The sequence below is a fragment of the Odontomachus brunneus genome, unplaced genomic scaffold, assembly GCF_010583005.1.
Source record: "Odontomachus brunneus isolate Ranch 3 - 2012 unplaced genomic scaffold, Obru_v1 Obru_scaffold_178, whole genome shotgun sequence".
Lineage (NCBI taxonomy): Eukaryota > Metazoa > Arthropoda > Insecta > Hymenoptera > Formicidae > Odontomachus > Odontomachus brunneus.
In genome coordinates this window covers 588,982-603,253 of record NW_022639628.1, presented here as the reverse complement: position 1 = coordinate 603,253, position 14,272 = coordinate 588,982, and the positions used below count along the sequence as shown (strand labels likewise).

The window sequence follows — 14,272 nt, the reverse complement described above, 5'->3', positions numbered from 1 at the left end:
GCGTGGTCGGAAGCACTTGTTTATTTGTGTACACGGTTGAGACCGTTTAGTTTGCAGCGTCAAGCAGCCGTTGAGCGTTAGGCTGCTCTAAAGTTCTCGCACAGGTTTGCGACTTGCGAATTTGTCGAAGTGTGTATCCGCTCACCGCCTCTGTTCTCTCCCAGAGTCAGGCGTGTATGTGAGAAAGGCAAACGAGTGTCGGTCGAGGAAGGTTGCCCACCGGCACGCATACAAGCGCGACGGTTATGCGGAAGAGGTAGTGCTGCAGAAGCGAATGCGCCGTACAGTCGCGAAAAGTGGCCGGGTAGTGCGAGACAAAGAGTTCCAAGTCCGGATTTTGCCGACCGGAGGAGGCCGTCGCCATTTTGAACACGTGCGCTAACCCACGTGTGTGTCGTGCGAATGACAAACGACTGCGTGTTCCGTGTGTACACGTATGCAAAAGAAGACTCGATTAATGGTGTTTCATTCCCTAACATAGTGCCCTATAAATTTTTCGATCAGGCACATTATATTATAAATCATGTAAGTCATCTTTCTTGACCTGAAAAATAATAATCTTTCACATAATTAATAATATTCTTTTAAATCTTATCAAAGTTAAAATATTGTTATTATTATTAAGCAAATTTTCTATGCTTGTAGTTATTTTTTAGTTCACTTTTATCTTATATGCATTTTTATATTACATGGAAAAAAATATATTGCGCATAAATAGAAATTATTTCGTTGTGAGCAGCATAATTACATCACCTTCGTTATCTTTGTGTGATAGTAATGTGGTATGCTTGATATGACTCAGTTATTCTTTGGTATATCAGCTACATCAATGTAATTTCGCGTATTCTGGTTGTTATGGCAACCAATTGGGATGACGTTTACTCTATAGATATACTCTGATTGCAGCAATTACATTATTAATTTTTCGTATTTCACTATTGAGTCTGGTTAGTATAACCAGATGGGTCAACTATATTCTTTTCTCGTGTATATTTTTTTTATGTATTTTTTTACTTTTTTATGTACTATTGTATTTATCACCACTATTAATTATTATCGTACTAATGTATTATTTTGTATAACGAAGGGGCGTATCCCTGTAAATAATCCGGACAAAATAAAAAATGAAATTAAGTTACAAATATTCGCACATCACGACTGTGGATTATTCAGGAAATCAATAATTCCTCAAGTAATCCACAGTCATGTGTGTATGATGCACGATAATACAGATAACGATCTGTAATATAATGCGCCTGTGATCAAACATTTCAAATGTCACTGTGCACATGGAATGAGACGGCATTAATGGACTCTTCTGTACGTAACCTGTTCGCATTCCAAATGACCCTAAATCTCGAATTATGTCCACGTATCGGTCAGCGGGACATCGTTGATTAGCTTGATCCCTCTACGGCGGATGAGCACTGGATGGATTTCATCGGTGACTGGAGAAACGCAGGACACAGCTAGTACACATGGAAACTATTAGATGTTAACACGCGTAGCCGATGAATTGCGTTTCAGGATGAAACGTGACTCGAGCGTAAGGAGCCTCGCTCCCGAGCCTGCTCCGAGTCACGTTCGTTTATTTTCTAACTCGTGAATTACTTCATGTTTGAGCGATTAATGCGCGCGCTACATTGTAATTACATACGTGTACAAGCATGCCGCGCGTAATAATCTCTTATCAATACACTGTTTATTCTAGTCCTCGATTAAGGAGCGATCACACGTCGCGGTATGCAACGCGGTCATTATACGCGCTACTATAATGCGGCGTGTCCACGGTACAGATAATTTATTCCGATACTTATCGTTGCGTATGTATCTCCCTTTCTTTCTCCCACTCGATGTGTACAAAAGGATCGAGGTGATGTATTAATTAACGTGCAAGACATTGTCGTTGAATGATGCAACGCAAACACCTGATTGCGAGGATCACTTTCGGATGACCCGGAAGCCCACCCTTCTCTTTTTTAATACGGACGAAATTATGTAATTTTTATTGCGATTAATATGTATCAACTGCGCTGTATCCAACCTCCTAATTCATCAATATAAAAGATTGCAGGCGTAAGAACGAAAACTCGTTATGCTAACCGGATTGCCAAATATTAATGCGGAAACAATCTTCCGACGAACTCGAAGATTATGACAAGACGAATTTTGCGATGTTCAGAAACATTTTTCACGTTCTGAGAAGAAGAAGTGTAATAATTAACGTCAAGGACAGTTTTTACGCAGTAATTTTACAAAAATATAAAATTTACTGTCTCATTGAAGTGATTCTTTATCAAAAATTCGATCATTTGTTACGTCTTTAAATTCTTTATCTCTAACTAGTTTTGTGAGTCATAGATCGGATGCCAATTTGTAAAATTATTATACAGTAGAATTTGCGAGACGTTTGAATCCAGATCTGTAGATTAGATCTTAACATATTCAAACGTTTCTATGCAAATTTCACATAACATGGCATATCGGTAATAAATCTATGTAATATGACGCGCCGTTCCTTTTCACTTATGGCGGCCTGCTTTGATTGTTACAGACGCATATGCTGTTGATGGATGCTTTCCTCCAGAACAACAGACTGGATCATGTCTCGAGGGTAATGTCTTCTCATCCAACGTATCTGGATCATTTCCTTCGGACGCAACATTTTATCCTCAGGGGTGACGGACCACTTCCTTATGACTACAGGCATCTCATTGCCATTATGGTGAGTACCTGTTTTCGTTTTTATCCTTGACAAAGGACTGCGTGAGCTATACATAGAACACGTTTCTCTTTTGATTTATCATTAATTATTAAATGTTTGTATACATTTTCGCGAGTAAATTTCCCGCGTTTCATTAATAGATATTTAAATAGATTTTCGCGACTTTTCAATCGTACTGCCTCTGAATTACATCAAATTACATCGACAGTTTTGCAATGATAAACTTTTCATGTCTATTTGATTCTATTTACAATTGCGACGCGCATTTTCTTAGACATATGTTATTTGTTATGACATATGTATAGATAGCACATATTAAAAACTATTTTATTGATGTAGAAAATCACTGCCAGACAATATATATATTATATATGTCATAATAAAGTTCTAAGAAAACGCGCGTCGCAATTGTAAATAGAGTCAAATAGACATGAAAAGCTTATCTTTGCAAAATTGTCGATGTAATTTTATATATATATATATATATATATATATATATATATATATATATACAATTTTGCAAAGATAAGCTTTTCATGTCTATTTGATTCTATTTACAATTGCGACGCGCGTTTTCTTAGAACTTTATTATGACATATATAATATATATATTGTCTGGCAGTGACTTTCTAAATCAATAAAATAGTTTTTAATATGTGCTATCTATACATATGTCATAACAAAGTTCTAAAAAAATGCGCGTCGCAATTATATAATCTCTTTTAAAAGTCATCTTTGAAGGTGTTTTTTCGACAGAATCCCCAGTTTGATCGATACATGCACGATGAATGTAGGAAATTATTACTCGCAATGAGTTGTTTATCATTTCCGTGACTATGGTGCCCTTGTCTCTTCTATGAAGTTCCCCGATCATCTTCGATGAACGGCAACGGGTCACCGGATCGAAGGTTATCGCGAACCGAGTAAATGTAACGTGTGTGTTTCGTAGCGCGGCGCGTTTTGTTCAAAAGCAGTCGGTGTATAAAAAAATTAAACATTGACCGTTCCTTTACGATCTTCACCATCCGGCGATCGTTTACGAGCATGTGGCCATTCGCGTAACATCCAGCTATTTTAGTATCAACACGCGCCGTTTGTTATGTGAAATTATGTAATTTTATCACTCGCGCGCACGTAACGCGCTCGTCCGCGAATCGTTTTGAAAGCAGCGTGCTCTCCGTAATTACATAGAGCACCACGCTGTTATAATTAAGACGTGTATTTTAGAAGCACCCGGCGGCGAAATGAAGGCGGTTTTATCTTTCATCCGGGTATAATCTTTTCAGTTCCGGTCAGCAATGCGCTTCTTAAATAATGGAAAAAAAAACTTGATCCAGTTACGCAAGCATTTAGCGAAACATAAATAATACATAGGCGAATGTACGATCAAACAATTGAAGGCATGCGCGCTAGAATAATGTTTCTCAATAAATGACTCATCCACTGTTACGTTTCATATTCGCGTTTAATATTCACTAAACACGTCTAACAGACAGTTTAGATAACGTAATACAGGAAGGAAGATAAAAGCACCCTCAAATTTACTGATCGTGCAATCTTCCGATTTGAAACAATCTCAACTACAAAAAATGTATTTTTTTATTTTTGTCAAGCGCATTCGTAAAATCGTGTGTTACTTTCTCAGCAACGTAAATTTCAGGGATTTTCCATAAAGTTCCAAGGCATTTCAGACGAATGTTCCAGTACTTTTGGTGTTATGCAATACTTAATAATTTTAGTAAACTCTCTCATTTTTCTTACGGCCGAAGCTTTCAATAGAATTCGAGAGAATCAATTCTATTAAATATCCTCCTCTTCGACTTGCTCTCTCTCCTTTTCTCTCTTTCTTCTTGGAGAGTTAAGACTTGCTTGTCGAAGAACTCGTTTCTTCATTAAAATCTCACTTCTTCTTCTTTAGAAGCGGATACGAATTAGTCGATGTATAATTCGCGTTTGAATATATTTCCGTGGATATATATATAAAGTGTAGAGCCGGCGAGAAGTTGGCGGTGTGTTGTTAAACACTCGATATAAGCGCGAGAGCGAGTATGCAGATTCTACAAACTGGTTTAACTCTGAATTGTTGAGTTAACGCCTGCTTGACGGGCGTTCGCGGCCGCAGTTGACTTTATTTATTGCAAAATCTCTCGAAGCCAGACTATGATCGTAAAACTTACGGGATGCAATATTGAGGTTACAGCTTCCGCATTTGAAAGATATGCACTCGCGACCGGCCGTCGTTGCGAGCCGTCGCTCGTGAGCTCGATTGTGCGCTAAGTTGAGAAAATCGGGACAATTCGTTAGAGCTCGTTGAAGATCTTTATTGCTTGAATATAATCGCATTCACAACATCCAAGTTCAAATTATTCTTAAATTATTTCGATATTTAAATGCACATTTATTTTTGAGTATTAGAGAAACATTGTTTTGATCAATCAAGTCGCGATGTTAATAATTTCTCGGGCGATCTTCGTCATTTTAATTAACTCTTTCTACCAGTCCGACTACTGGTACTTGTCGATAGAAAGAGACCGTCAGTAACGGTCCAGACATACTGATTGTAAGAGGAAAGGATCAATCCTCGATTCCATCACTCGCGAGAGCGCGAATCCAATTTTCGCGAACCTTCCGCGCATTCCTTCCGCAATCTCGCGGCGAGATTTTGCTCGAGAAGGAGTTATCTCCGTCTGATAACTCGGGAGACAAGCTGGTAGGCTGCGATAGACGAAATACATGTGACGCACGATTGATCGAAAAACACTTTATCTCGAGAGGTGCGAGAGGTGGCGAGAGGTGCAGGTGAGAACAAGGTAAATTCTCAGCCGGTACACACAGATAAAATGATAAGGTGTTTAAAAAGCAGCTTTTCTATCGATACATATTTCTGCTCGTTGCATGCGCCGCTTCCTCGGCGTACGACTCGCGATCAGTTCGGCTGGATGATCGAGATTATATCCTCGCGTTGGAAGTGACGCTGCAAGCAAGAGCCGGCTTCCTCGGTTGTTTTCTTCACGCGATCGTAACGAAATTATGATAAATAGTTATCCGAGAAACTTACGTTTCGCAGTATCACTTGAATAATCATGAATATCACTTGAATAAAAATAGGAGCGCGGCGATGTTTTGTAACTTTTTATCAAATTTTTGTTCTATTGTCAGAGTTTACACATCGTTAATCGTGCCCGAGCCAGATGTCACATATCAAGCGTGCGAAGCAGCATACGAAGGCAAATACACCGGCTTGCTCTCGAAAATAAGTGTCGTTCGCTATCGTGAATCTCTCCTCGTCTCAAATTTACGGTTGCTAACTGATACAAGTGTTAGGTTAGATTCCCGGACGAGCACGCCTGTTATCGAAATAACCATAATAGGGTCGAGCAACTCTGTTTACCACTCATTCTACGTCAGCTTTCCATGAAGGAAAGAAGACGATAGACATCGCGAGCAGCCAAGTCGGGTGAAGGCTGAGAACGCAACGCCCCTACGAATTTAGCGTTATCTAGACAACATTATCGTTGCGTGGGCGCGACTTCACGAAGCGTTAATGATGGGGTACCGTCGTAACTAGTACCAAAGGTACGCCGGCTCCTTCAGAGTCGCGAAAATGAAACGTATTTTTCCGACGCTGATGTGTCACCGATTTGTGACACCGGTTCGTTGCTGATTACATTTGAGACGGGATCACTGATAACGTCGTGATGACGCGCGTGTTTCAACTTCAACAAGCATTTAATGTGTTGTTTTCGTCACTACGATAATATACTATTTTCAATGTTTTATCGTTTTCTCAATTTATACGCAGCAATTCCGAGCGATAAGAAGCAAAAATCGGTATCGCCCTCGGCTCCGTGTGTTTCACTTAAGCCGAAATACTTAAAAAATTATATAAGAATTTAACATAACATTTATCATAGATAAACGCATTCGTAGTTTGTTGAAGTTTTATGCGATTTGTTTGCATCATTCATGAAAAATTGTATACTGATTATTGAATTTTTGCACATACAAACAATTGCTTATGGAAGCAATATAGATTCCAGTGTATAACTTTGTAAAGAGAGATACCATCCAAATAAAAAAAAAAAAAAAAACTTACCGTTATAAATCGAAAACAGCGCGATGCGCGTGCAGTAAGTTACTTCCTCCTGTCAATATTTTCCGGAACATTGCACTGTATCTTACCGACCCAACAATTTTTTTTATTCAGTCTCGAAAACATACTAGTATTCCGACGAATACGTTGCCGCCCTCAAAATCGTGAGATTTCGCGAGCTGCCTTATGCAATCAGTGTCGGGTCTGTAATAAATGCGTGTGACTGTTGACGGAGTATGTCGTTAGAGCGTATCAGTTTCAGCTCGCGATTCTCAGGAAAAGACGCTACGTTTCTCAAGCAGCGAAGATGTATTTGCGGACTGCTCTTATCGCGCTTATCGTGACTCTTGAATCGATCGATTGACAGTTCTCATGGTAAACACAGCACTCTGTTTGCGCACTTTGTCTCTTCCTCTCTTCCCCTTCTGCCCTCTCACCGTCTCTTTCCTCTCTCTCTTTTTTTTTCTTGATATTTCTATTGTCCTCTCTTTCTCTTCTTTACTTCTTCTTTTCCTTTTCCGCTTCATCTCGCATTTTTCCGCTCTCGTTCGTCGCGTCTCTTCACCGTGATATTACCATCCTGTGTTACGATGATCGATCGAGTCTTGTCAGAATCTCGCTGCATCCACGCCCACGCGAAATTCCCGGTTGGCGAAATGACGAGTCAGGGGTGCTAAACTGACGCATTTCATGCTCGCGGACTTTGCAAAGTTGCTCACGCGGAAATGAATAGATCACCGTTGAGCTCGCGCGTCAGGCAATTTAACCTTCGCTCTACGGGAAAAAAAAGTATGAAGAGAAAACGTCGTTTGATTTTGTCGCTGCGAACAGCGGATGGAAAAATACGCGCGATATCGCGCATATCGCCGTTAAAATATCATACTTTCAAGAGCGAGTCGTTTCTTTTACACAGAAAAAGTAATTGTTGTCGCGGTTAAATTTTGCATTATATAACGCAGGAATGTCTTCCTGTCGACCTTTTTGTTTCTGTCAGAAATACGCAATACGAATTCCTGCGTTCAGATTAAGTTGGTTAAGTGCTTTTGATACGTAACGTGGCATCGCAATACGAAAATCATGAGCAGATTCAAATCAAAATTAACGAATTAAATGTCCAGTGTTCCGTACAGCTTTAAGATGTGAATTTTTTACGAGAGCTTCTAACGTTTGCCGCGTTTTTTTGCGTTATTCTACTATTATAAATATCGCGAATTTATTACCCTTATCGGCACAAGACTAACTTTCCGCACGACTTTTCGCACTTGTTATCGCATATATAGGTGTGACGAAAAAAGATCGGGATAATGCGAGAGGCGAATTAACTACGTCGTCGATGGAACGCGACGTTTAGCGAAGTATAGCGTGCTCCTCCCCTCCCCCTCCATTATACCGTGTTATTTGACGCGTGCTCGAAAATCATGCTGCGCGTGATAACGGTGCGATATTGCCGGCCGCGACCTCGCACAATTTTGCGCTCCGATGCGTCATCACGTTACCGTCAATTCGCCTCTCTCGTCGGGCGAAATTTGTTATTGAAAAACGCGCGGCACGCGGGTCCCAAGCCCCTCAAAATCGAGCCAATAACCCGACGCTCGTCCTCGAAAATTTGTAGAACGGGAGATCTACCGTTTATCGGCGCGCGATTGTGCGTGATATCGCCGCGCGCGCACACACACGCACACACACGCGCACACACACACACACACACACGCGCACACACACACACACACACACACACGCGCACACACACACACACACACACACACATATGCACGTACACGCGCACACATCGGCGGCAATAATGCATGCGACGGCGGCAGCACTCAAATAGAAATTCCTCGCGGGGCAAAATTGCTTTCGGTCGATTCGCGCTCGGTCGTTTTATTCGCACTTATTTCCCTATGGATAGTATCTTATCGGCGGGTATTATCTGCAAGCTAATTCTGCGAGCCTGTATATCTACCCCATGATGTACAGCCTGAGGTTAGCGCGATAATCAAGATTACGACGCTTGGCCGTCGAAGCATAACGACCACTATAAATTAGTTGATTTGTCGGGGGGCGCGGTGTGTATGTGTGCGCCGTGATTAGACCATAATATAATATCTTGCATTACTCGCACGACGCGGTATCAAAAGTACCTAAAACGCGCTTTACATATGGAACATCTCTATCTGCACGATTATCTCTTAAGATACTCGCGCTCTCGTCCCTTTGATTTGCGCTCAAATTATGCCTCATTACTCAACTAATAGTCGGAACGAGTCCGGAATTGCAACTCTTCCTCGCTGATCTGTCAGGGGGATTCATTTGTTCGAAAGTCTCTCTTTGACAATCGCATATCTTCCCGACGATAATAACTTTGTAACGCGCGAGAAGTGGCGCGTGGTTACATTGAAAATGTTGAAAACGTCCTCGGGAAAAGGGCAGGATAAGGAGGATAAGGGCGGATAAGAAGGAACGATTCGGAGAGAACGGGTTTGAAGATTTATCTTCGTGTGCTTTCAGGCCGCGGGCAGGCACCAGTGTAGCTACCTTATAAACCTGCAGAAGGGAGAGTTCCTGCTGCAGGGCGGTGACCTCTCGTGGCTCCAAGGCCTGAGATCGATTCCAGGGAAGCTACAAGATCTCTATGAGATCAATAAGATCCTAGCTCACAGACCGTGGCTCCTGACCAAGGCGCACATAGAGGTAAGCGACGGGTACTCACCTCGATTGATCGTGAGTCGCGCTTTGTTTCGCGAATAATGCTGACGAGTCTCAATGGCGTCTGTGTGTGTCCCTAGAAACTGACTAAGGGCGACGATAATTGGACCATAGCCGAGGTCGTTCACGCGATAGTCCTATTAGCCCACTTCCACTCATTATCTTCTTTCGTATTTTCCTGCGGGATTAATGAGGAATTAGATAATGTGACCGGTCATCACTACAAGGACAACAGCCAGGAAAATAGTAGTAAAGTACCACCAGCCAAAGATAAACTCTCCAGCAGTCCTAAGAAGATTCCCAACAATGACGGCAAGACTGGTAAGTAAACGCACATTTATTGTAACTGCGTAACTGTTATAAATAACATCATAATGTCCATCGTAATGATCATTAAATTCCTCGCACGCATACATGTACGCGGATAGGCGCGGCGTTGCATGTTCACGATCGTTTACGTCGTGTGACACCGAAAGAATTTCACACAAGTCCGTGTAATATTGCGTTGTTATCTTGATCCACGCAGAAAATGTACCGTCGCCGCCATCATCGCCGAGCATAGTCGGCGAGCAGGAGGTCGGAGTGGAGACTCTGATGGAACGTATGAAGCGCCTCTCGGAAAAGTCCGAGTCTTATCAGATCACGCAGGAGGAGCTGTCGAAGAGATTCGAGACTGTCGAGACGCAATCAGCCGAGCTGGCGGCAGCACCGCAGAGGAGTAGCTCGGTTCTCGACTCGGATATCGGTCTTTTCATCGAGGACCCCACTTTCATCTACCAGGATTTCGCCAAGGTAAGTTCTTTCGCGCGTGTGTGTTTGTGTGCACGTGCGATCAAACACCACCTCTCCTCGTCGTTCTAAGCGACGCGCTCGCTACGATAAAACGGACAGTAGACATTGCTATGGTTACGTATCTTAATTAGTTCATTTAACGTTGATAACATAACCCGTGATTCGTTAGCGAGACAACGCGTCAAGACAGCGATAGTTTATGTTATTTTTGTGCGCGTGGCGTATAATGGATTAGAGCCGAAAGGATATTCCAAGGTAGCCCGTATAGCATCATCTATGAATATTTAAGCCGGCTCACTTCGCTCGCAACGACGACGACGACGACGACAACGGCGACGACGACAACGGCGACGACACCGTCGCTCGTCTAACTATGAATATTTACAACAAGCGACAGTATGTTGTTGTGACTTGAAGTAGCTGCGAAGGCGCGAGGTGCACGGCGATTACGCGCTAGTCGTTAATGCGCGAGATAATAAAACTACTCGCCGAGCCAGATAACGCGAGTGGTGTTGCATGCTGTTATCTTCTTTTTCTTTAGCAACATAATTTTTTCGTCGCGATCTTTCCTCGAGATAATTCCCTTCGTTCTTCAAAGTCGCTTTTTCTCAACGCAATCTTTTTCTCTCTCGTACTTTAGCGCGGTCAGCTGAACGACATACCGACCTTCCGCGTCCAGGACTGCTCCTGGGACGATCACGGATACTCCCTGGTAAATCGTCTTTACAACGACGTTGGCAATCTGCTCGATGACAAGTTCAAGACCGCGTACAATCTGACGTACTACACGATGGGTACGCACAACAAGGTCGACACGTCCCGCTTCAGACGGGCAATCTGGAACTACATACAGTGCATGTTCGGCATAAGGCACGACGATTACGATTACAATGAGGTCAATCAATTGCTCGAACGAAGTCTGAAGACCTTCATCAAGAGCGCCGTTTGTTATCCGGAGCGCGTCACCAAGAGGGATTACGATCGTGTCATGAGGGAATTTAAACACAGTGAAAAGGTACGTGGAGAGAAGATAATTAGCTTACTCGGTTAAAACGCTCGAGTTCTCGCCGATTGATTCTGTCTCTGGATATTGTAGTATCTATTTGAAAAACGAACGATAAGTTTGTGCACGGCTTTCTTGAATATCACATTCTATTGAAATTAACGTGAACACCGATACCGTAAACAAGTTGAAAAGTTAAAAGTTACATGCTAAATATACGAAATGTTTTTCACAGTCTAGCTGAAAATAGCAACACCTATCTTTACCTCTCGCGATTGAAAATTAAAATTGCCCCAAGCGAGTCACATTGTGTATTTGGAATTAGGCGTTTAATTCTGTTCTCGATAAGAACACAGACAGACTTTGTCGCCACAGCAAGCGTAACTTCAAAATAACAACCGCTGAAACAGTAAATACGAAAAGTTGATCGGAGCAAACAGATGGAAGAATAGACGAGTCAAACAAGCTGCTAAATATCGTATTTTTTTCTGTTCTTTAGGTCCACGTGTGCCTGATGATCTTAGAGGCTCGCATGCAAGCGGAATTGCTATATGCTCTTCGAGTCGTGATGCGGTATATGACGTAAAGCGGAGTTCCGCGTCGCCCCTTCGCCTGTCTGCTGTCTGTCAGTCAGTTTGTCGATTTGTTTTCCCGCGCAAATTCGCGCGATGTTTTCGCGGGGTTCTGCACACGGCACGGCAAGGAACGAGCGAGCACGATATCATCGAGTCTCATACGAAACACACACGCACGCGACTTGAGGAGAGAGACGAATGAGATCCGTTGCTTTGGGCGTGTTCGACGCCATCGTCGTAAGGTCATCGCTACATGGTTCGATTGGTGTGCCGTCGGCAATAGACGGCAATCGTGGCTCTTCAGTAAGCGCTGAAAAGGCGATAACGAAGAAGCAAAGAAGAAGAAAAGAAAGAACAGCGTCCGGCGTAGATTGAGGAAGCAAGGCGGTAGGTGGATCGCGGCGTTGTTTGATCATTTGTTTCTGTTGCGCTTTTGACGCGATTCTTCGTCCAGCCGCTCGTCCGAGTCCATCTAACGGCGAATTCAACGCATCTTTAGCCTCCGAGCGACTCAACGAACGCGTCGATTGCGCAGCTCCAGTTCCGTCAATTCGCGAAAACATGATCCGTAATGGGCAAGAGTGTTTTTCTATTTGTGTCGAGAGCGGATCAGAGAAAAGAATTTAATGTAATTGAAGAAGATGAAAGAGGGAAAGAGAATGAGAGAAGGAAGAGAGCAGAATGAAAAGAAAGAGAGGAAGAGAGATAGAGGTATATTGAACAGATAGGGAGACGGGGATGACAAGGAGGAGAGATTTATAATTCGTTTTGTACATAGACACTTGTATTTTTCTACGTTCGACATCGTAGCAGACTGTTATTTGTGCGTATCGTTTATGTTTCAGATCTGTTAAAGTTTGCTCTCGCCTGTTAGAAGCTTTCGCGTCGCGCTTGTAACGTTACACACACACTTCGCGTTTACGTTTCGATCTTCCGTGCGTTTTGTAGGTGCGTCCGCACCGTTGCTTGTCGCAGGTGGACGTGCACGCGCGTACACACGCGCCGAGCGGGACAAAAGTGCGTAGCTCCATGCAATATATTTCGTTTCTCCTTTCTGTCGGATATCTTGTCGAAGGATGGAAAATTAATCGTTAAGGGTAAATTATATAAGAAATCGGTTAACGCTGAATCCGTAATTATATGCGAGATCATCGTTGCGGTTTTCACTTGGACTCGTCCCGGTGTCTCACGCCCGAGTTTCGAGTTCCGGGTTTCCGTTTTCGTTGCGCGCACGCCGACATAAAATCGTCGGATTACGTCGATATTTGATTATGAAGTGGCACGTATCGACAAATGGAAAAAGAGAGAGAGAGAGAGAGAAAGAGAAAATCGAGAAATTGTTTTTCGTGTCGTGTTTGCGATGTACACATATACGCATTTTATCGTTTATTTCCGACGACTCAGTCTCGTAACGTGAAAGCTAATATAAAATCGTACCTATCTTTCATCATACACGTGCGTCGACGAACCTAGATTGTAGGACGATCCCCGCGACCGCGTATGTGCGTGCGTGCGTGCGAGTGAACGACAGTCGACAGAAAGTGTCGCGTGCGCGTCGAGCTATACGCGACGCGAATTCGGTTGTTGTCCTAGCGGAATAAAAACACCAGAGGAAGAAAATCGTTCTGTTCGTTCTATGTGACAAGAAGAAGGGGAGGTTGATGATTTGGAGAGTTAATAGGTACAGATTGCTCGAGTCGTGCGCGCAAGCAAACATCGTCGCGAGAATCGCGACTTGTCGATCAGTTGGGGAACACCAATCTCTCGACGCGCGACTTTCCGCGCGTGGACGGTTATCAACGAATTTCCATACCTTTGGTATTTCCATACCATAGCGTTAAAACACTAGAGGAAGGAAAGATAGAGAAAAAGAGAGGGAGAGGGAGAGAGAGAGAGAGGGGGGAGAGAGAGGGAGGCAGAGAGAGAGAGAGAGAGAGAGAGGGAGAGAGAGAGAGAGAGAGAGAGAAAGAGAGCTTAAGTAGATCGCAAGGGACGCAACGCACGACTGACGGAGCCCCGTCTCTTCCTCGGTAATTGACGGTCGTCAATAGTAGGGACACCGTTTGCGATGTCAAAGTGCGCGCGACGAGGACGGAGAGGCTGTTTAAACAAATCAAATCCTTATATAGATCGTTAAGGTTACACACACGAAGAACGTGGCACAAACTATTACACGCGAATTATACGTGTTCTGTGATCGCATATATCTATATATATGTATAACACACACTTACACATAAAGCGGATATATATATATGTATATATATATAGATACATATATACGCATATTTACAATTAACTCGACGAAAGAGAGGGAGGGAGAGAGAGAGAGAGAGAGAGAGAGAGAGAGAGAGAGAGAGAGAGAGAGAGAGAGAGAG

General features: G+C 42.9%; 1 protein-coding gene across 5 annotated transcripts in view; it reads left to right on the top strand.

Moving 5' to 3' along the window:
* The window catches only part of LOC116851572 (sestrin homolog), a 40,019-nt gene extending 26,249 nt beyond the window's left edge, over window positions 1–13,770 (top strand). For 4 of the 5 annotated variants that reach the window (XM_032831123.1, XM_032831122.1, XM_032831125.1 and 1 more), the window contains exons 2-7: window positions 2,555–2,725; window positions 9,327–9,509; window positions 9,605–9,845; window positions 10,051–10,316; window positions 10,957–11,331; window positions 11,819–13,770. In XM_032831123.1, the coding sequence (XP_032687014.1) occupies window positions 2,561–2,725; window positions 9,327–9,509; window positions 9,605–9,845; window positions 10,051–10,316; window positions 10,957–11,331; window positions 11,819–11,905 (1,317 nt within the window). In that variant the 5' untranslated portion in view covers window positions 2,555–2,560 and the 3' untranslated portion in view covers window positions 11,906–13,770. Of the gene's footprint in view, window positions 1–47; window positions 526–2,554; window positions 2,726–9,326; window positions 9,510–9,604; window positions 9,846–10,050; window positions 10,317–10,956; window positions 11,332–11,818 lie in introns of those variants that run through there. The other variant, XM_032831121.1, reaches the window with a different exon arrangement.
* The last annotated feature ends 502 nt before the right edge of the window (window positions 13,771–14,272 follow it).